We start from the raw sequence: 24,059 nt of genomic DNA on the forward strand, positions 1-24,059 counted from the left end.
TTAATCGTGCAATTCGAGTGGCACCTGTATATTTCTCACAACATTGTTGAGTGATCCCACTAAAACGCAAACAAACGGCTCCAATCTTTCGTCAAAAAATGCCTACGCATTATCTGTAGAATATTCTGGACGAACACCATCAGAAACGACGCGCTGTTCAAACGCAGAAAGTGGTGATGGTTATGTCACACGCTTAGAAAACCAGCAAATAGCATCACGAGAATGGCATTGGGCTGGAACCAGCAAGGGAGCGGTTGGCCAAAGAATACTTGGAGAAGGTAGATTTTGCGCGAGATAACACATGCTGACATCACATGGGACGGCGCAAAAGCAACAGCCTAAAACCGTGTACGATGGAAGCATCTTATGCTCCCGAGCGGAGTGAGCAAGGAAAAATAAAAATAAAACGTAAAAACTCAATCACAGCAAATATATTCAAACTCAAAAAGTACCGTTACAGCATGTACTCGATAAAAGATGCACATATATGGTTACCAAGGGATCGTTCCTAAGTATTTTTCAACGGCTGAAGATTGCACTCGGCTCCAATGCCCCCAAAATCCTATTTTCTATATATTCAACATGAAAGGAAATGAACATCTACGTATATATGTATATGTATTTCTATTACAATATGATAACAATGTGTTTTTAATTCGAAATCAAAGTAATTTTTGTGACTGCAAAAATATTCGCATAGGTATATTTATGTATACTTATGGACTACCATAACATATTAAGTCTCACATTGTAGCTTGGGCGGTTGAGAAGATTAAAAAAATCCAGTTTCGTCCTATCAAACGAACATTTTTCTCTTATTTTAGTCAGAGTAAGTATGAATTCGATTTTTGGACTCTCTTAGCCGGTATTTTGAACAATGTTCAATGTGTTAAAGTCATAAAACGAGTATCGTATGTACATATGTAGGTTCTAATAGATTTAAAAATCGTGATAGTTTCCACATCCGAGCTAATACAATTTTTTTTAGCGTAAATGTGCAAGCGAGTCCTCACACTCTTTCGAAGATGTCTTTTGCTGTTTCGTAATTTCTTTATTAATTTATTCCTCCTTCCAACAGTATTATTATCTTAAGGCCGGCGGGCCAATTAGATGTCCTAAATTCAGTAGTTTTCGCGAAGCGTTGTAGGATGAGAAAAAAAACAATTAGCCAAATGAAGTTTTGGGGATAGTTTAATATATATTTGAACTAAAAAAAAAAAATGTGTACAATCTCCAACAATATATTGTAAGCCGAGTTATCAATAGATTCCCAGAGCGCCTGTATCCAACTTCTGTACAAGATACAACTTGCAATTTTCATCTGAAAACAAAAAAAAAAAAGATTATTAATTTTGATGTAATTATCTTCTATGTGAACTAGAAAACACGTAAAATTCGAATTTTTGGGGAAGGTAGAAAAAAAGTGGTCTTTCAAGGAAAAAAAAACTCTTCAACTGGGTAAAAAAGTCGTTTAAAAAAGTTTTTGGATGTTTTCTAGTTCACATAGAAGATAATTACATCAAAATTAATAATCTTTTTTTTTTTGTTTTCAGATGAAAATTTCAAGTTGTATCTTGTACAGAAGTTGGATACTTCAGTGGTAAGGCGCTCTGGGAATCTATTGATAACTCGGCTTACAATATATTGTTGGAGATTGTACAATTTTTTTTTTTTTAGTTCAAATATATATTAAACTATCCCCAAAACTTCATTTGGCTAATTGTTTTCTTTCTCATCCTACAACGCTTCGCGAAAACTACTGAATTTAGGACATCTAATAGGCCCGCCGGCCTTAATAAAGGCTTGCACGATGGCTAATAGCTTATTAAAATCTCTTTGCCATATCTTGGATCACTAAAAAAACGCAGTGATGATCCCCGTTTCTAGAATATGATACTTGCTCGCGTGAGCCTAGTGGATAAAATTTGAATTGCGGAATCAGTTTAATGGATGACCCAGTTTGCGTAGTAGTCTCGGTATTTGTAAATGGCCCACATGCGGCTCAAGGACAGTTTTTGGCTGCAGTTCCTGTAGCTGCGACGAGCGGCTTACATGGAATGCACCGGTTGTGATTAAGAGGTGTTTACCTAATAACAACTAACAAAGTATTAACTCGCAGGTACCTCCCATTTAGATTGATTTGTAATTTGCAGTTTTGAAATATTTGGAACAAAGAAAAAATTTTCATGCAGACATACATTTTTTCTTCATATAATTTTTTTATGAAAATTTGTTAATCGGTTCATGAACTTTGAAAATCAATATTTCCATTCTGGATACATGGGAATGTACCAGCGATATAGAAGTATCACATACATATATTCGTATTTAAACGAAAGGTTATATCTATAACCTTATGGATGGATGGTTCCGTGTGTAGAAGCCGACGAAAATTGGGAAAGTACACGATTGCTATTCACTTGGGAGTGGCCAGGACGATTCTTCTGCATCTGCCCAAGCAGCTCACAATTTCCGGGATTAGCCCAAGTATCCTCTGGGGAGTTCCCAAACACCCGTTTAAGACCAAGCTAATGTGAGAAGGCAAAGCAACTGCGGATATCTGGTTGTGCGCTGGGTTTGGGATGCGCCACGTAAAAATAAAACATCGCCCCAAATAAAAACACGAACAAAGCGTCGTATAAGAACTTCCTATACTGATGACGACACCCGCGAACCAACTAAGGACTATGATTTATGGGCATGCACCTGGAATGTCCGGTCCCTTAATGGGGAAGGTGTTTGTACCCGGCTGGTTGATGTCCTCGTGAAAGTAACGGCTGACATCATTCCCATTCAAGAGATGCGATGGACGGCGCAAGACAAGAAAAATATAGGACCTTGCGACATCAACTACGACTGCCATGTAAAGGAGCTGGAATTCGGTGTTGGATTTATAGTGAGAAAGAGACGTCGTCGTCAAGTAGCGTCGTTCACTGCGGTGGACGACCGTCTTGGAATAATCCTAGTCAAAGCCAGATTTTTTAACATATCATTAATTTCCGCCCACGCCCGAAAGGAAGAGAAAGACGATGCGACCAAAGATTTCTTCTATGAGCACCTGGAACGTTCCTATGAGGGAAGTTTTGGTCCCACTGTCGAAAAATTCAGCCTGCATAATAAACATCCGGTAACGGACCAAGTCTGATCAACTTCGTCGGGGCCCGAAACATGGTAATCTGCAGTACCAAATTCCAGCATAAGAAGATACAACCTACTTGATTATGTTCTGATCGGAAATCGCGAAACCAGATCGATCATGAAGAAAAACCGAGTGCGAAAATTTTACCAGAAAGTTCAAAGGCTTATAGAAGGCTTCAAAGACGGCGATCTGGTGACTGACATCCAGAGCATGCTTAAATTATGGTGGGAGCACTTCTCGAACTTGTTAAATAGTGACAGCAGCGCATGTCACAAAGAATGTGAAGATCTCGCTACCCCAATCGGTGATTACAGAATGGGTCGAATGAAAGCATGCCTGCCGATTGGAATTTAAGTGTGCTCTGCCCAATCCATAAGAAGGGTGAACTTGCAATCTGTGCCAATTATCGCGGGATTAATCTTTTAAACATCGCCAATAAACTTATTCTTCTAAATATCGCCAACTGGTTGAACTTTATCAGTGTGGTTTTAGACCTGGAAAGTTCACCATCGACCAGATATTCACAATTCGCCAAGTCTTGGAAAAGACTCAAAAGAGGAGAATCGACACACACCCTATTTTCGTCGACTACAAAGCTGCATTTGACAGTACGAAAAGGAGTTATCTACATACCACGATGTCTGAATTTGGTATACTCGCAGACTAATACTACGTTGCTCAATACCAGTAACGCCGTCAGAATCGGGAAGGACCTCTCCGAACCGTTTAATACCATACAAGATTTCTGACAGGGTGACTCGCTGTCGTGTGACTTCTTTAACCTGATATTGGAAAATATCGTGCGAGCCACAAACTTCATTACTCAGGCACAATTTTTTATAAGAGCGTGCAATTGTTGACGTATGCCGATGATATTGACATCATCGGCCTTAACAATCGCGCTGTTAGTTCTGCCTTCTCCAAACTGGATAAAGAGGCAAAGCGAATGGGTCTGGTGGTGAACGAAGGCAAAACGAAGTACCTCCTGTCATCAAATAAACAATCGGCGCACCCACGTCTGTGTTAACAGTTATGATTTCGAGGTTGTAAAAGACTTTGTTTATTTAGGAACCAGCATTAACACCGATAACAATGTCAACCTTGAAATCCAACGTAAAATCTGAGTATTAAAGTCCTCTCTTGACGAACAAATCTATACCTCTATAAGGCTCTCATCATGTCCGTCTTAACGTAGGCGCAGAAGCACGGACGATGACTACATCTGATGAAGCGTTGTTGTCCTTGGCCGAATACAAATCCGAGTCGTTCTGGTTACGTAGAATCGACTATCGTGGAAACGATGAGGGGTCGCTTGTAGTGCTTGAGAAAAAGATTCTGCGGAAGATTTTTGGACCTCTGCATGTTGGTGGATGGCGAATATCGCAGACGATTCAACAATGAGCTGTATGAGCTTCACGACGATATAGATCTTTTCGTAGCGAATAAAGATCCAGTGGCTACGTACAAACTGATGGTAGCTGAGGAAGAGGAAGGCCTCCTCTACGTTGGAAGGATCAGGTGGAGAAGGACTTGGCTTTACTTGGTGTTTCCAACTGGTGCCGGTTAGCACGAGAAAGAAACAACTGGCGCCCTCGGCCAAAGTCGCGTTAGCGGTTATCGTGATAATCAAGAAAAAGAAGATGTAATAAATAATTAACTAAGTGACTCGCAAGGGCATTTTAAAATTGGGAATAATTTATGAGCCGATTTGTAAAGCCCACTTTATTAGTCGAGAGAGAAAACAGCCCTTAGGTGAAACTGCAAAATGGTTGAAAATGATTCCGACACTTTTTCTTTATGCACATAATTGATAGCAATGCCGTCAAGTAAGAAATAACAAGCACTTGAGACTTCTTAGGGTTAAGCGTTGGTGCATCGTCGGATGCTGATTTTTTAATGCGTCGTAAATATTTGTTGATTTTAAGATCATAGTTATTTGTTTCATCTGCATACAAGTGAGAATGTATTTCGGTAAAGATTGCTGGTAGGTCGTTGATGTACGAAGAGAACCAATAATATATCCTTGCGATCTCTGTGCAATCTAAAGCAGATGATGTCGTTGGCCCACTACAGTCAGCTTGTGACATATTTTTAAGACAATTAACATAACTGTATAGAAGTAGGGGTAAGCCCAAAAAATATGTTCGAATTTGGCCAATAAGATACTGTGGTTAACTGAGCCGAATGTCTCTGTGTGGTCAAGTAGGGTAAGGAAAGTGACTTTTTCCTTGTCAATGATCTCACGAATATTTCGATAATGTCAATAAGCCCAGTTATACATCTATGTCCTTTTTGAAAACCGGATTGCAGTTTGTGTAAAAGGGAATTCTTAGAAAAAAAAAAAACGCTCAACTCAGTGTTGCCAACGCCAATAAATCTGACTCGCTAGGGTCAATATCAAAGTCGCTAGAAAGTCGCTAACTCCATCAGGGGCGGATCCTAAATTTCATTCTGAGAGGTGCACAAGAGGCGAGCTGCGGACTTACAATTTTTAGATGAATAATAATTAAACCGGTAATACCAACTCTACTGAAATTTGAGATCAACGGAAGTTAGTTTCAATCTCCTGAAATACTGTTTTTTTTTATTATGATTCGATAGATCTACTAAATTTTCTAACGCCTTGTTAATTTGTGTCTGAAAAACATTTGTGTTTTTAAAATATCATTGGAAAGCATGAGTGATTCAAGAAATATTCAAAAAGTTATTTACGAAGTTGATCCAGTACTGGATTCAAATGGAAATTTGAAAATTTATAAAATTAATATTGTAATATTAACTATTACGCTTTTATAATAAATCCAGGCAAATTATACAACAATTTACTATATTATTATTAATTAAAGTCTTGAAATGGATTTATAAAATATATTTAAGCATAGTAAAGAAAAAGTGGCATAAAAAAGCTACGCTTTAAAGGGGAATACCACTGTGACAGCCAAAGAAATAAGTGATTGTTTTTAGGGGGAAAATGAAGGAATTTGTGGATAGGATTTTTTTTATTTTATTAAGTGTCCATTAAAGACGGGCAACCTGAATTTTTATGGAAAAATATTAATTTATAAATTTAAAATTTCAATTATAGATCGATAATTTAGCGACGATAACATACCAATAGGCAGTGCGCTATTTTATCTATAGTCAGTAAATTGTTACTCTAGAGTATGGAAGGTAAAGGGCATTCACGGGTAATCAAGTTGACAGAAAAGTATCTATTGCCTAAAATGGTTTTGATTTGCTCTCCAAAAGTCGCCAGATAAGTAGCTAAATCATTTTTGTCGTCAAAACTTTTTTTTTGTCGCCAAGACTCAAGCAAAAGTCGTCAATTCTAGCGACAAAGACGCTAAATTGGCAACACTGGCTCAACTGTCTGCATATGCATGAATAATACGAAATATTTAAATCCTGATGTGCCAAGGAGTCAAGGTGGTCGCTTCTTAACACATTAGAGACCTCAAGCCTGTTTCGAGCGAAGGCTGGGCATACCCACAGCAAGTGGTCCGCCATCTCATCCTCCTCTCCACATACTGGGCAGAGCGCACTGTCTGAGACTCCTACCTTTTCCCATGTGATTCGCCTATAGAAAATGGCCCGTCATCAGTCCGACCAGCTGCCTACCTTCCATTCTGCTTAATGACTAGAAGACCTGCGACAGTCGATCGGACATAACAAGAACACCAGATTTGTCCATCTGCAGCCACTCTCAGTCTGCCTAGCTCACTTCTGGGTTAAAGTAACCCGTTTGCTGGGCTTGGGATTGATGGCGGGCCAAAAATGTTGGCCTCAGAGCCCATTCTAGCTAAAGAGTCAGAGATCTCGTTACCTGTGATACCCACGTGTCCCGTGTCCGTGAAGTTGGCAATCGACTAATCTTCGTCAAAGAAATTAAGCACCTGGGTGTAGTAATAGACGATCGACTGAGACTCACCAACAATGCTAAGTACGTTGTCGAATAAGTTCAACGAGTATACATATAAAAACTGATGCCGATATGTTAGGCCCACATGGGGTGTACACGCCGAAAACGTTATCACAATCTTTAAACAGGTTGTGGAACCAACTGTAACTTACGGTGCAAGTATATGGCGCAAAGCAGTGTACTTTATATTCGCCGTCTTCTCCGCTCGTTCCAAAGAAATTTCGCTATACGAGCAATGGGAGGCTCTGGCGCTTGCAGAATTCACGCCGCTGCATCTGAAGATAAAAGAAATTATGCAAATAGAAAGCGTCAAATCATCTGGAGTATATGATGAGAGATTAACGTTATGCTTAAACAACGTACTGCACCGAAAAATTAACTACATCCTTCCGAGCGCCAGTCTAAACGGTTTGAAAGTAAAGCCTCACAACAGGAAGCTGACAATATTATGGATGCAAATGCGACCCACATCTATACCGATTGAAGCAAATTTGAGGCATGCACATTTGGATCAGCTTCTGTCGTTCATAAACAAGGTGACGACTGCAAGTAACATAAATTTGAATTACATGACATATGCACTGTCTTCCAAGCTGAAGCTTTAGCAATTGACGCTGCACTGAAGAGGGCTCAGAAAGAATAGAAAACAGAAACACTAGTCATATATAGCTACAGTCACTCTTGTTTGGAATCTATTCAAAATCGGAGCAATCCTAATCCCTTAATTGCATCAATTCATCAGCACCTGCACCTTCTTCGCCAAGGACACAGAATTTACTTTTACTGGGTTAAATCACATATCCGTATTGAATGAAACGAGCACGCAGATGAGCAGGCAAAAGGAGCTGCAAATTAAGGGGTGGATTTAGTATACACTGCATTTTCTTTAAGCTATGCTATACAGCAAATAGGTCTTAAACCATTCGAGTCATGGCAGCAGGAGTATGCCGACAATACCACTGGCTCCATTACAAAGAATTTCTTATCAATTCTTGAAGATACTCAACTATACCGCAACTCTTTGGAATATCAGTCGAATTGACACAGCTCTTTACTGGCCATTAAGTCATACTTAAAGCGATTCAACATCATTGACGAAGACTGGTGCCCGTGCAAAGTATGCATCATCTTTTGCACGACTGTCCACGTTTTCACAGTACACGACAGAGACACGAAACATTCTGTGCAAAATATAATATCTCAGCATTTAATATTAAACAAATTTCAAAGTATTCTAGTTTGATAACATAATTTAATGATTTTGTCAAAAAATTATTGATCATTTAAAAAACTTTAATAATTCAAACATTCCAACCTCATGTCTTAATCATAATAGTAATATAGTATAATAACTATCTACTGCTTGTATCCAATCGCAGGCATTTTATTTTAGTTGGCTTTGTTAAACTTATATGTAATTGAAAAATATTTGTAAACTGTCTGAATGTCATACTGCACATATGTACATATGAAAACACTTACACTAAAGGGGCCGTTCAAGTATTACGTAAGCAGATTTATTACAATTATTTACCCCCCCATCCCCCTTGTCAGCAAAAGTAAGCAAAGCTTTTACCCCCTCCCCCCATACTTACGTAAACATTTTTCAATTAAAAATGTATTTTTTTATATTATAATTATAATGTTATAATTATAATTTTAAAAATAAGAAAATAGATTTAGAATAGAGATTAGATTTTACTGATGCAGTATTCAACATAGAGTAAGGAACAAAAGTATTATAATATAATCTTACGAACATAACAAGCTTATTTAAAATTTTTGGTACACATATTAAATTCAAATTGACAGTCTTCAGTCCATGAAACCCGAATCCATGATTCTAAGTTTTCGATGACATTGGATTGCTTCGATTGCTGCTCCGTGTTGTGAGTCTGCTCACTTTCATCCGATTTTGGAATGTCTACGTCGTTCTCATCGAGCCATTCAACATCATGGTGCTCTAAATTTTGAATAATGCACATCAGTTCATTAGCACGACGAGCAGCGACTCTTACAGGTCTAACTTTCCTATCAGTGTGCGTGTTTACTTTTTTATGGATCTTCTCGATGTGACGATTTAGTGACTTGATGGAAGCATGATAAAGACCACACGTTTTGCATGTTCGACTTAATAGCCTCAATTTTACCATGACAAAAATAATCGTAGGACATTTGCAGGAAATCTTTGAGTGAAGCACTTAAGCGTAGAGCTAAATTGATTGGAAGATCAAGAAATTGCCCTCATTCATCCAAAACTAAGTCATCAACTGTTTGTTTTACTTTTACAGGTGGTGGAAGAAACCTGTTATCTAGTAATCTGAATAGGCCACTTCTTGGACGACAGCATTCTGTATTTCTACATTTTACAATTTGAAGCAAGTATTGGCTTTCACGCAGATGTTCTGAATACCATTTAATGTCTGGAAAATCAGGAACATCTTGTTGACCTGCCCCAACATATTTTGCAGTAACATTATAGCCATTAATTTCCATTGAACTCCATACTTCAGCAAATACATTTCCTGCAAATTCGAAATTAGATCTTTCTAAATGTTCATCAATTGTAACGCCACGTTCATGGTCATGAGGCAATATTAAACCAGCCAGTTCCCGACTAAGAGGAGCCATTCTGCGCTCTACTCTGTTGTACGCACTTCTTCCAGGAGCATCGGTAGCTAAAAACAATGCATCGAGATCATATCGCTTAAAGTGTTGTATAGCAAACCCTATGACTTTTTCATAACGCGGATTTTCATCTGGCTCTCCATCAACCGTCATGATTACCACTGGTTTTATTAGTCCATGGTCAGTTTTAGCTAATGGTCGAAACTCTTCAAGTTCGAGAAGCGTCTCGAAGTCCTGAGCATGAGTAATAGCAGTAGATGAACTAAGCTTTTCACTTTGAATAGCGATGTATGTTGGTCCAGAATATCCAACGGCTTCCGGTTGTCCTAGCATACTGGAAATGATTTTGATAACAGCATAAACAGATGGTATTAATTTATGACGCTCAGCGATTACCCAATCGTGGTCAGATAATTTGATTCTATATTCCATGTGCATTAGAAGAGGTGCTTGCTTATTTGCCGCAGTTACGCCAATAGGGACTCGAGCTTTATCATCTTGAGATATGAAAAATACTTGATCTGGTCCAAGTATAGATGCTATGTTCTCTGAATAATGGATTGATGTTTCAGCGAACTTGCTATCTAAGTGGCTCTTGTGGTGATCAGTTTGAGCCCGAATGAGCTTAACAGCGACTGTCGATGCATGTCTTCGTCCCTCTGCAGAATTAGATTTTCTGGGAATCAAACGAAGATATGTCCCACTGCGACTAATGACAAATCCTGTTTTACGTAATTCTTGTGTGAGTTCTTCAAGAGTTTTTACGCTGCGAATAGATTCCGTTCGTCTTCTATCATTTGCTGCACTCCCAAATAAAGCTATATCTGCTATATTGTTTTCAATAGTGATGGTTGATTGCTTTCAAGATTAGGACGTCCCACTGAATCCCTCAGAGATAGTCTTTTTTTTAAATAATATCTGGATTTTCATGACAAATATCTTCCAACTTTCTTTTCAAACCATCCATGTGTTTCTCCTGGGCAACTGCGTTTTGAAACTTCCTGTTTAAAGACTGTTTTGCTGTTTTTATTTCCTCATGCAACTTAATGATCTGTTTATCAATTTCAGCACGGCTTGGCATAGTATCTCTGGCAGAATACAAAGTGTACGCGTTTATAGCGCACCGGGTTACCTTGGCCGACCTGTTGTGTCTGTCTGTTCCGGATAACGAAATCATTTCATCGCGCCTAGGGCCTGCAATCCCGGATTCGATAGTCTCGCTCGGTCGCCAGCTCGATTTCTCGATTTAACGTATTACCGGTTTCTCGGAGACTCTATTATTATCGGACCCAGTCAAAATTTTAGGCTATATCACCCGATTATAAAAAACGAAAAGTCCAAATAAAAAAAAAATTGTTGTCACAACAGCCAGATTCACCTGGCTCGTTATGTACGGCTACCAGTACGTGTACTGCAGTATACTGCAGTGTCGACAACCTGGCTCACTATGAACGTACCCTAAAGCGAGTGGCTAAACGTATGCGTGTATATTTGCGGGAATCCCCGAAAATGCGTTTCGTTTTCAAGCATAGACAATGTGAGGGCTGCTATTCGTGTAAAAAAGTAAATAACTACCGATGACGTAATCATCATCTAGACTCCCCTACCCCCCATGTCATCCAAAATAAGCAAAACAAAGACCCCCCACCCCCGCATAATGCTTACGTAATACTTGAACGGCCCCAAAACACAAATGTAAACTACTTGAAATAATAAACTACTTGAAACGCAGTAAGCGCGTTGAGACAAAGTAGAAAACAAAAAACCCCACGTGTCCCGGGACCCTTGTTAATATCAGGATATTATGTCTACCGACATAGTTCAGTCTGACTTTACAGGGCTCAGGGTAGTTGCATGGTTGGAGGGCTGTCTAAGCCCAAGAGCACAGCTTTGCTGTCGCTGTAGACACATACAGATCTGCCTCTCCATCTGTTTTCCACAACAAAGTTCATCGCTTCTTGAATAGCCTAAACCTCCACTTGAAACACACATGCGTGCATTCCAAGAGCAAAGTGTGAGCCTTCCGTAAAAATGCGAAAATAGGGTTTGCCGGACTCATTTTCAGAGTTTAGCTACAATGGAGCCTTTGGTAGGACCACACTTTTCAAGTACAACTCCTGATGACATGGAGAGGGTAGTTGAATCGAAGTTCATGCATTCTCTGTTGTCCAATGCCGGACATGGGCCGCACCAATTCTCATTGTGCTTCAGCCTGCATATGGCCTTGAAGGCCTCTGCTTGAATGAAAACATCAAGTGGCGGTAGTCCAACCGGAGCATCTAATGCCGAGCCTGAAATAGTCGGAAAATCTCCGGTGCAACAGATGTCCACAGTGCGTTGTAGTCTCGATAAGATCCTCCTGACTCCCACGAGAGAAAGTCTAGACGTCCAGACCACTGATGCATAGGTGATAATAGGGCTTATCATAGCCGCGTAGATCCATAGGATTTTCCTAGGAGAAAGACCCTACGTTTCCCCAAAGACAACTTTGCCAGAAGGCTGTCAGTTCTTTGGATATGTTTGTTTCAACGTTTGACTTCCAAAGGAGTTTACTATCGAAGATTACTCCAATATATTTGATTTCTTAGGACAGTTGGATTGTGTCCATCAAGCTTCCTCCTTCTGGTAAAGAGGACAATACTAGTCTTGGTTGCGTTTGCCGATAGGCCATTCGCACAGCATCAAGGGTCAATCATATCCAGAGTTTTCTGCACTTTTCTACAGATGTTCATAAGCGAAGGGCCTGTTACCAAACAGGCACATGCCTATGCGTAGACTCCCGCATCATTTAAGGTGGTGAGTAGAGGATCGATCACCATGCACCAGAGCTATGGAGACAACACACCATCTGGGGCACCAGCCTCTATTAACCCCAGCTGGCACCAGCAGATCTTCCTCTGCTCACACCCTGACGAATCGAACGAATCCAACTCACTAGCTCCCGGTCTACGCCATGTTTATTAGCAGAGCTGCACATATAATATTATCAAAAGTGGAATTATCAAACACCCCTTCTATGTCCAAAAAGATGCCAATAGGGTAGTCCATCCTGTCGATGGCCAGCTCTACCGTAGCAACAAGGTTTTGCAGTATCGACTCGCAGGATTTTCCACTTTGATAGACATGCTGAAATGGAGAAAGAGGGTGAACCTTCAACGACTTCTGACGCATGCGCAATTCCACTAGTTGTTCGAGACTATTCAGCATGAAAGAAGTCATATTGGTGGATGTAAAGCTTTTGGAGCTGGTGTAGTCATCTCTTCCAACATTAGGGATGAAGGCGACCCTCAGTGCCAGGAATACAGTGAAGATTTTCTTCAAGACTACAGTCCCGGACCCTATGCCTTCCTTCAGATTGACAGGATATATGCCATCTGGTCCGGGCGACTTGTAGCCGCCAAAAGATTTGATGGCGAATTCATCATAGATCTGGCAACGTACCAGTCATGCCGAGAAGGTGTAGCAGCTCTGACAACAGACTCTTTCAGCCGACATTTATCTGATTACCTGAAAAGTGAGATTCCTTCAGGAAGCTGAGTGTCTCACTTTGCCTCTCCGTGAAGGAGCCATCAGATTTCCTAAGTGACCAGCTTTGCGGTTGGATCTCTTTCAGGATCCTAACCAATTTGGCCGTGTCACTCAGAAATTCAATACCGCTACAGAATTCCCTATAAGAAGCTCTGTTCGATTCCCGAATAAGCTTCTTGTAGTTTTTCTGAACATTACGGTATCGCTTCCTCAGAAAAATAAGTTTTGTCGAATTGGACAGGCCGACTCAAAACATTCAGTTAAGGAAGTGTTGAGTTTCACAACATCCGCCCCAATGCCCTGTTATTTTGGAAGCCTTGGTGGCGTCATATTAAGACCCCCCTAAACTTCTGCCAGTCTGTTTTTCTGGGGGTTCTAGAGGGCAATGGCATTTGTGCCTTCTTGCCCCACTGAAACTCAATATGCCTGTGGTCTGAGCACGAGTCTTCTGCAAGGACTCTCCAGTTTTTAAACTTAACATAGTCTATATTTTTAAAATCGGTTGTAGTGACACAGAAGTCAAAGTCAAGTCTTGTTTTTGCTAATATTTGTACTCACTGTTGATTATTTACTAAAACCTTTATAAAAATAAAAGAAAGTTTAAAAGTGGACACATAAGTTTTCTAAGAGTTTTCAATTTTTTTAAGAGTTTTCAATAAACTATTTTTTGAATAAGACTAATCGCTTTTTGCGCGTTTGATTCCTATAAAGAAAAGCGAATCGATATTGACCCAGATTTAATTGAATATTTGAACAGCAATAAACTCGTTCTCTTGACTCTGAAAACTTGCTTTTGTTATCCATTGGCAGAACTTCATTGATCTTCTGCAGTCATTTTATTACCATCCCGGGATGGCAAAAATAAGTCACAGGTTAACCGTAATAACTGAAAAAGTAAATATAAACATTTAACACAACTTTTTTCCAAAGAAAATAAAAGTGAACAAAAATATTTTTTTCTCGAAACTTTTATTATAAAAGCCATAGCCGGAGGGGTTCCAATTTCATACTAGCATTCTTTGGATAAATATATTAGTAACACACACCTGTACATTCTAATTTCAACCTCAACCTTGGCCGAATCCGGAGTCTCTGAACAGCAGCTATCAAAAGGGAATAATAACAAGTAGTATATGCCACAAGTTGTGTAGTATACGAGGTTTGTTTAAAAAATATGGTAAACCGTATGCCACTGTCATTATTTCAAGGGTTTTTGGTGCAAAACACTTGTCTTATTTATGCCTCTCACAAACAAAACAAAGAAAAACTTGCTATATGCTAAAACCGTGAACATATCATCGAGACGAGTGTACCAACACAAAAAAAAATTATAATCGAAAGTCGAATGTACGTAGCCCGCGAAATTTGAAACCTTCACCTTATTATTTGAACACACCTCGTATTCATCTAAAGCTGAGATGGTCGCGGGGTTATTACTTTTGAGATACCCCCATACAAAAAAGTCCAAGGGGTAAGATTGTGCGACCCACGAAATCACGAAGTATTGTCGTAGAATCTCTGGCCGTGTGCGGGTAGAGGCCATCTTGCTGAAACTATGTGTGTGTACTAAAAGAAGGACGTTCTATCATTATTTGTAAGATGGAATTCATCACTGCAAAAGGTAGTGTTTTCCATACGAAACCGTTTAACGTTGTCCCGCAAAAAATTATACACTAATTGTAATCGTTGAGCTTAAAAGTCTGCTTTGAATTTTGAAGTGGTGAAATCTAATATCCTTCCTCAATATCTCATACACAATAGTTGTTGCGAGTTTCAGTGTAGCCGCTCTCTTGGGCACGTACTTCGGCGGATGATTGTTCAAACTTGTTCATCGCTATCAATATTTTCATTTCGGCTGGTCCATAGACTGTTTACCACCGGCCTGGTTGCTCGGAATCTTCGCGCCCATGAACGAATTAATTCTTTACTTGAGACATCACGTAAACATCATACATTGTAACGTGAACAAAATCTTCAACGAGCAGTTGCACACTCATCATTGGCCTCGAAATAGGCTTCGATTGCAAACGCATATGGTTTACCCGTCCATTGCGATATCGTGGCTAAATAACCCACACGAATAAGAAAGCTAATGTGTCCCCTCTCCGCTCATGTGCTCAGCGGTTGGTAAGAAATTTTAAATTCAAAACCTAATTCTGCCACAGAACACCCTCTGCAACGTTATTTTGTGATTGAGAGGTCGTTTAGACCGTTTGACTCAAAAAAAAAACCTGGACGATGACGACATCCTACGAAAAGGCAGTTAAAACGTTTTAAGGATCCTCTGAACGATTTATGAACCGTTGCACGTAAACGACGAGGAATACTGCTGACGATAGAACACGAACTGAAGCTTTACGAAAGTGCACTCGGTCCTGGTAAGAGTGCTCAAATATTTCTACTTGATGAGTTTCATCTATAAATGCCCTGCTAATTTGTCCGACAAATTCGTCTCATACATTGTTTTGCTAGCTTTTTTCAAACCTAACTTTGTTAGTGATCCTAGTGATGAATCTCACTGTGCTGCTGGTTCAGAATCTGTAGACTATGAGAAAATGTATATCACAGTTGAAGTTGGGTTCAATTACACCGATTTTTAAATCTGGTAACAAAAATGATGTTAGAAATAACCTCCCATAATAAAAATTAAAATGAAAATTATTATTTTCACTTACAGAAATAATTGAATTGACTTTCGGATTTCCACCCATCAAAATGATATTTTTTAATTAGTAAAGGTTATTCAAAAACTAAATAGACTTTGCGCAACCTGGTAATGGAATTAAGTGCTTGTCAGACGGTTTTTTATTACAAAAGGATGTATATGTTTTAAGTTTAAGTTATCGCTATAAATCTTGGATATCTTGAATATAGGGGTGTTTTTTGACTCAAAATCTAGTTTGGTTAACCATATGCATTATGTTTTTCTCAAAGCTTTCTCCAATATAACGAGAGATTTTAAGAATATTTATACTAGAAAATCACTGTGTCATACATTCCATCCCACTTTATGTCACTCATTCTAATTTCACCCGTTTCGCCCTCGAGTCGTTCGATTTTGAAGATCCCTTTCCATCTTACAACGCTCGTTACTTGCTCATAAATCAGAAATTTCTTCCAAGTAGACAAACTATTCAGTCTTTAAGGTTTATTTTTGGTTATTAACGTTATTAGTGGTTTAATTGACTGTCCATCCCTACTTGGTCTGCTACGTTTCAATATATAAAACGGAACACTACATTTCCATTACCCCTTTCACGCTGTAGCAGATGTAGCCCCGATTACTAGAGCAATAACGAACTCAATAAAATATACAGAATACTAGTTTTCGTTTATGCTACGAGAAAATTTCATTTGTTGTTCTTAGTCATTAAGAACTTTCTGTATATCTAGTCTGGAAGGTTTTGTATTCGCAGACTTAATAAATAAATGAAATGAGAATTTTAAACCATTGGCTTTTATGCATGTCTAATGTATTACAATATGTATGAGAAGCTTTTATCTATATTCTGCCTTATCGAGTTTCTGGATTGAAAATGCACCATAGTTGAGTAATTGTTATCGTTGAATTCCGCTGCAGGGATTTGTATTCAAATCATTATATGCACAATTATTTACATTTAATTGCATATAGTTGAGTCCGCGGCTTCATATTCAGACAAGCAAATCAATTTGGCTGCTTATCAAAATAGCGTATTTAAGCATTTATAAATATATTTAGGTTAACTTACCACCACCATTCTGTTGACATAGATATGGAAATCGCCAAATATTTCCTAGGCCCACAGAATAACCAATAATACTGAGGAAGAACTGCATTTTTCCGGACCACGCTGCACGATCAGGCTCGCCTCCTGGTACTTCCGCCGAGCTCACCGAATTTCGCTGTGACGCAGTGAGAACGATTGTGACTCCATGAGTGCCATCGCCGCGAGCTCGGGTATTAAGTGGCGCCATCTCGTGGCCATTGCGAGGTGCATCAATAATTTTGGTCGCAGCCATCAACAATATAACAACACTGTTGTTTCTATCGCACTTTTATTATGTTAGTTCCTTGGAGATCGCCCAACAACTCAACGACTTTTTCAGTAGAAGCAGTAAATTTCCTATGTAAATCATAAAAAAGATAATTTTTTAAGTGAACTTATGAATGAATTAGGGAATTATTTTCTATGGCGATACGTTAATTTAACAAATGGGTTGAAAGCCCCGGGTCTAACAAAGAAAACACGGTTTTTTTGGTTCAAAATTAGCTTTATTCAATAACGTAATTTCTCTCAAAAACAACGCAGTCATTCCAGCACCGCTCTAATATTTCAATACCACTTTTGTAGAACGATTTATCTTTTGCCTCAAAATAAGCCTCAGTATCAGAGTTAACCTTACGAGCAAAATTTCTTACCGTCGAGCAGTTTTTTTAGGTCTGCGAACAGCCAGTAATCGCTGGAAGGCAAATCTGGCGAATACGGTGGATGTGGAAGCAACTCGAAATTCTACATATATTGAATATATACAATATATATAAATATAAAGGTACTTCGTGTTGTCCTCGTTCACCACCAGACACAGTTTGGAAAACGCAGAACTAACAAAGTTGTTAAGGCCGATGATGCCAATGTCATCGGCATACGCCAACCATTGTACGCTCTTATAAAAGATTATGCCTGAGCGATTAAGTTCTGCGGCTTGCACGATCTTTTCCAATATCAGGTTAAAGAAGTCACACAACAGAGAGTCACCCTGTCTGAAACCTCGTTTGGTATCAAACAACTCGGAGAGACCCTTCCCAATTCTGACGGTGCTGCTAGTATTGAGCAATGTCATTTTGCATAACTTTATCAGTACTTTTCGTACTGTCGAATGCAGCTTTGAAGTCAGCATCGATCTTCGATGTCGAGTATCGATTCTCATTTTATGGGTATCTTTCCAAACTTGGCATATTGGGAATATCTGGTCGATGGTGGACTTATCGGAAGAGCAGCTCCATCGTCAACGATTGGGGTCTCGAGATCTTCACATTCTCTGTGACTAGCGCTGCTATCACTATTTGACAAGTTCGAGAAGTATTTCCTCCATTATTTAAGCACGTTATGAATGTCAGTCACCAGATCACCGTCTTTGTTCTTACAAGAAAACGCCCCGGGCTTGAAACCTTCTGTCAGCCGCCGAACTGTCGGTCGTTGTTCCTATCGGCCAGCTTCTCAAGCTCTTCTCACTCACGTATTTCGGCCTCCCGTTTCTTCTTTTTTCTAATACGTCCCTCTTCTGGCTGTCTGTTTCTATGGCAGCATTGTTTGTGTAGTTAGATGTAAATTTTTTGCTACACAGAGGCTTGTGCGTATTTTAGCTACAACAAGGCAATGATCCGAGTCGATGTCGGGTCCTCGGATCGTACGTACATCTAAAACACTAGAAGCGTGTCTTCCATTTATCACAACATGCTTGACCTGGTTTCACGAGAAAGCAATGTGTATCTTCTTATGCTGGTATCTGCTGCTACAGATACCATGTATCGGACCCCGATAAGGTCGATCAGCCTCGGCCTATCATTGAAATCGCCAAGCACAATTTGTCGTGGCGGAGGCAGCGCTCATAGGAACGTTCCAGACGCTCATAGCATCAATCTTTGATCGCATCGTCTTTCTCTTCAGTCAGGGCGTGAGCGCAAATGAATGACAGTACTTGGTGATAGCGTCTTTTTCCCCACTATAAATCCAACACCGAATTTGCGCTCCTTTACATGGCAGACGTAGTAGACGTCGCAAAGTCCAATGTTCTTCTTGCCTTGCCCCGTCAATCGCATTTTTTGAATGGCAGTAATGTCATGTTCATCTTAATTTCAAAAGATAAAAAATTGCCAAGCTCCATTTACTTTACAAATTATGGACGAAAAATATATGTATATACAGAAATAAATCTCAGATTTCAGATTGGGTTCGGTAGAAGATTTGTTAATAGTATATTGCAATGTAATACATATGTACCTTAAGAATAGAAGAATAGTACATAATACAAGTTGATACTAATTCAGAATATTCACTTGCATTTTAATATTCACTAGCATGCACTGCAAAGTTTGATCAATATTATTCCCAAACACATTTTCTTACTGCTACTATGTACTCGTATGTACGTACCTATGCCCAATAAACTCTTCTGAGCCTCTTACTGTCATGATTAAAAATTGTGTGGCTCAACAAGCCCCATAGGTTTACAATAAAAAATACAAATAAAATTAAGAATAAAGGCATTAGGTGCATTTAAGAAATTCCAAATTGATATAAATACCAATTCGCACAAATATAAATAGATAATGCTTGCCAAAATCGTTCAAAAGACATAAACCATGTTCTATTTAAAAATTTTTGTTTGAATTTTCAACTCTTGTCTCGCGAAAAAGCTAAAGTTAGCTTTAATAAACTACGCACTACAATGCAAATTTCTTTATTCACTCTTTCACTTTCTTTTTCTTGCTAAAACATGTAATTAATAATATATTATATTACAAGTATCATACATATATTCTCCGTACATACTATATTCGTATAAGCAAAGTGAAGATGGCCGTCGTAGACCAGTGAGTTGTGCGGTATTTCGATTCGATATGTCAAGGGTTCCTGTGAATATATGTATACTATTTAATGAAAAAATTGTTATTTCCAATTTTACAGCCGGCATCGCCAAACTTCCGACCGAATTTCAGCTATGAAGATATTTCTCATAAAAACCATCTGAACTCGATGTTGGCACAGAGTCGGTAGGTAGGACAACATCAAGATGCACGTCACTAATTAGAGGAGAATATCGGCCAAACTCTGAACAAAGGAGTTTTGCGCCAATCCCAACCAATCTGTTCACCGCAACCGAATGCAATAATAAATTGGGCAGAATAAATTCAACATAAAATATTTGTTTATGCAAATACGGTTACTTTCGGGTTAAATCTATCTCGACTATTCAACTAATCAAGAAGCTAGTTTTATTAAAGACCCCATACACCTACTTATGATTATATCGGGTTTCTGTGGACCCAATTAAATGAAATATTGAAGCAGTTATTGAAAGATGATGAATTTACAATACTGGTAAATAAATGGCACGATTACAAAACAGTTTTGTTATGCTTCTATCAAAACTAATATATCTCTAGATGTGCGAAAGTAAACTACATCAGATACATTGATGCGCGGTATTCGAGAAGTAACCACGGCTCACAGGTTCGGAATATGAGTGGTGCGAAGAATGTAGCCTTAAAAGCGGTTATAACAATATTCATGCAAAAGCATGGAATATTTTGGCAAGAACTATTGGAGTACTTCAAATTAATTTCGTAGTTTACTTTGTATGCAACAGATTCATTATACATATATACATTTATATAATTGGCGTGTACACCCTTTTTGGTAGTCACGCACCAACCCATTCGGATACGGCGGCTACCGTTCAAAGCACCAACGTTTACTGTGCATTGCATAATATTTGTATACTCTACCGCGTAGAGAAGCCTAGTGTAGAAGTAGAGGAACTGAAGAAGATTATAAAAAATTTAATTTAATTTAGTTTAAAAAGGCACAAGCACAAAAGTATATTTATTAACCCTCTTTCAATGTATATAGTACATTTATATCAATTATTATTTAACTAAAATATACGATCAATTTCTTCTCGCTTAAGTATCATATTTACATAACATTATTTGTTATTTTTTGTACATAACATTAATTTGTATTATAGCAAAAGTTTCGTTTGCATGGCCAATATTTTCTGCTATTCCGCCCATTTTCTGTATATTTTTTCTATGGAACTCTGTAGTAGCCTTATGAAAGCCTTCTTGCATTTTTATTTGTTTCTGTAGAACTCGTGTTGTGGTGTCATCTCTATTGCTGGCAGTGCATCTTTGCGAGGTGCTAGAGGCATTTTATGAAAAAGTTAACAATATTTGAGTATATGAAAACGCTAAAGGTGATTGCAGCTTTCTGTGATACAACTTGTGTAATGATTCTTCCTCGCTTACCTTTTTTTGTGACTTTCACTATTGGTCCAGGACTATTAAGTTACTCACTAAACTCTCCCCAAAAACTTTGTAAACTTTCCTCTGCCCTTTTGGGTTTCACATTTAAACGATTTGTTTATGGTTGGAGCATGTTAAAAGTAAATTATAATTTTTTAGCTCAAATTCAAAAATGTTCTATTTTTTCTATATTTTCTATTTCTTTACGTTTCAATTTATACAAATTTATCACGAAAAACCAAGGCGGATCTATTAAAGGTGGTGTTGGTAAATCAGCTGATATGTTTTTTTGTCTTTCGATGTGCCTATGTGGCTGTCAGCACAGAATAAAAAAGGCGAATTAATTTTTTGTTTTCTACTTTTCCAATACTTTGCCGTGACAATCAAACGTACAAAACATTGTTTTTGGTCGAATGCCACCACATTTAATTAATACGCCTGGCGAAAAACTGTCTAAATGGCCTTTCATTCTTAATCGATGATGCCAATCTTCCGCAATTTCGTGATCACATCGGAATTTTTAATAGCTTTTCCAAATGTTTCCACGTGCATTCACCGACGTAATTAATAATAGGTCTGTAAATAAAGACTTCACTGAATTAAAAGAAATAGCTTCAAAATTGCGTGCACATACAATTCGACTCACCTGAAATATTCGCTTTCAAGTCGAAAGTACATTCTTAATGGTGAAAACATTTATAAAGACAGTATGTGATACCTCTTGTTCAAAAAGTTTATTATTGTGAACTGAATTGATGTAAGAACTTGGATTTGAAATTTTTTTTCGGATCAGCATTTTTCACGATTTTTTTTTAGCTTGCTACTTAATATTAAAAACAATATTTATATTCCAATGGAAGCTTTGTTATTCATAAAATTTAAAATTTCCAAACATAAAAAAAGTTGAGACTACAAAGTTGCCAATTTTAGTACCTTTTTAGTTTCGCTAGTCATAATTTAGTAATACGAGTATAACCTCCGATTTTGTCGAAACATTGATAAGACTCTTTAATGTTATGGAGGCTCTATCAGTCAAATTCCTTAAGTCAACTTTCTCGTCCAAAAGGTTCGCCCCCGAAAAGTAGATGGTACTAAAAGTACCATATATTCTATATTATAAGAAATTTTTTCATAGCAGAAGTAGCTTTGAAATCTATTAAGAAGATGCGGACGCTGAGTGAGATAAAAAAAACAATAAAAAGTTCCTTTATTATATATGACAAGTTTTTTAGAACTAAAAGCTCTTTCAAAAGACGCCCCTAGATGTAAAAATGTATATTCATTCAGGTTTCACTATTTTTATTCAGGCTACAGCTTTTAGGCGGCCGTCATAGCCGAATGGATTGGAGGGGACTGCTATTCGGATTTCACAGAGAGAACATATGTTCGAATCTCGGGGAAATACCAACATTAAGAAAAAGTTTTGTCTAACTGCGGTCGCCCTTCGGCAGGCAATGGCAAACCTCCGAGTGTATTTCTGCCATGAGAAAGCTCCTCGAAAAGAAAATACAGAGCATAATGAAAAAAATCGTATTCCTATCGTTAAGCATGGAGGAGGAAACGCAATGGTTTGGGGGTGCATTTTTGCATCTGGAGTAGGAAAAAGGGTTTTTACTGATGATAAAATGGACAAATATCTGTATTTAAACATTTTGAAGAATAATTTGTATGATAGTGCCGTTAAACCTCGACTGGATGCTAAAGGGTTCTTGTTTCAACAAGACAATGGCTTATTTACACTGTAAGCAGCTTAAAACTCCACCTCAATCAACGGATCTGAACCCAATTGAGCATGTCAAGGAGCTTTTAGAAAGGAGATTCAGAAAGCACAAAATAAAATCAAAGGCGTCATAAAGGGCGTCAGCTTTAAATGATGAGTGGGAGAAAATTGCAGCTAATGAAACCAAGGTATGTATTGGTAAAATGAATGCAACGGCGTTTGGAAGCAGCTATAAAAGCTAAAGTCGGCCCAACAAAGTACTGAATATGGTACTCGTTTTCTTCATTATTTTTTTAATAAAATATTCCTTATAAAGCTATGTACGAAAAATATTTTGGCATAAAATTGTGCCTTATTTCGTTATTGCCTTACCTTCTCTAATTCCAGAAATAAAATTGAAAGTTTTTGTTCCTTAAATATTCAATAAATATGTTATTCCTTACGAATATATCAAAATTTTGTTCGTTTGTCTACATCGTGCTAAGTATCAGGTGTATCTGTTTATAAACTGTGAGTGTATGAATAAATTGTGTGAGCACTGTAAGTATGTTTAAAATATAAGCCATTCATTGGTCAGTGGTTGAGCTTTATTAGATGGCAAATTTTATAGCATTTGGTATTTAAAAAAATAATTTCGCGATAGGGCTATGTCAACTGCATCTTATGGAAACTACTTGGCCAGTAAGTTGAGTGATACAAAATCTCATAATTAGACAATCTTGATAGTCTAAAAATGTTGTGCCACTTTTCCAGTAGAAGCCCAGTCGTATACCAACAAAAAACTCAAATAACATGTCCTAGGCGGCCAGTAGACTGGCAAACTCTCAAAATGATTCGGTCCTGATAATTACGGTTTTTAATAACGAAATTTCCATTCGGAAAACGAAATTTGCCATTGCCGCGAAAACTATACAAGCGCAATCGTATTGCTAATGTATTTGGACTTAGAAATCGGTGAGCATTGAAACAGTACATCGGCACTACTCACACGTTTTCAACAAATTTTTTTTAATCTAATGAAAAATCACGTACAAATAAATGGAAAATATCAGTTTATACACATAGGTATGCACATAAATATATATGTAAAATATTTACTACAAAAAAGTTGCTT

General features: G+C 38.2%; 1 protein-coding gene across 2 annotated transcripts in view; it reads right to left on the reverse strand.

Moving 5' to 3' along the window:
* LOC128865664 (sodium-dependent neutral amino acid transporter B(0)AT3) overlaps nt 1-24,059 on the reverse strand; it is a 60,424-nt gene that overhangs the window by 26,965 nt on the left and 9,400 nt on the right. For both annotated transcript variants that reach the window (XM_054105901.1, XM_054105902.1), the window contains exon 2: nt 16,946-17,320. In XM_054105901.1, the coding sequence (XP_053961876.1) occupies nt 16,946-17,216 (271 nt within the window). In that variant the 5' untranslated portion in view covers nt 17,217-17,320. The remainder of the gene's footprint in view (nt 1-16,945; nt 17,321-24,059) is intronic.

Source organism: Anastrepha ludens, chromosome 6, assembly GCF_028408465.1.
Source record: "Anastrepha ludens isolate Willacy chromosome 6, idAnaLude1.1, whole genome shotgun sequence".
Taxonomy (NCBI): Eukaryota; Metazoa; Arthropoda; class Insecta; order Diptera; family Tephritidae; genus Anastrepha; species Anastrepha ludens.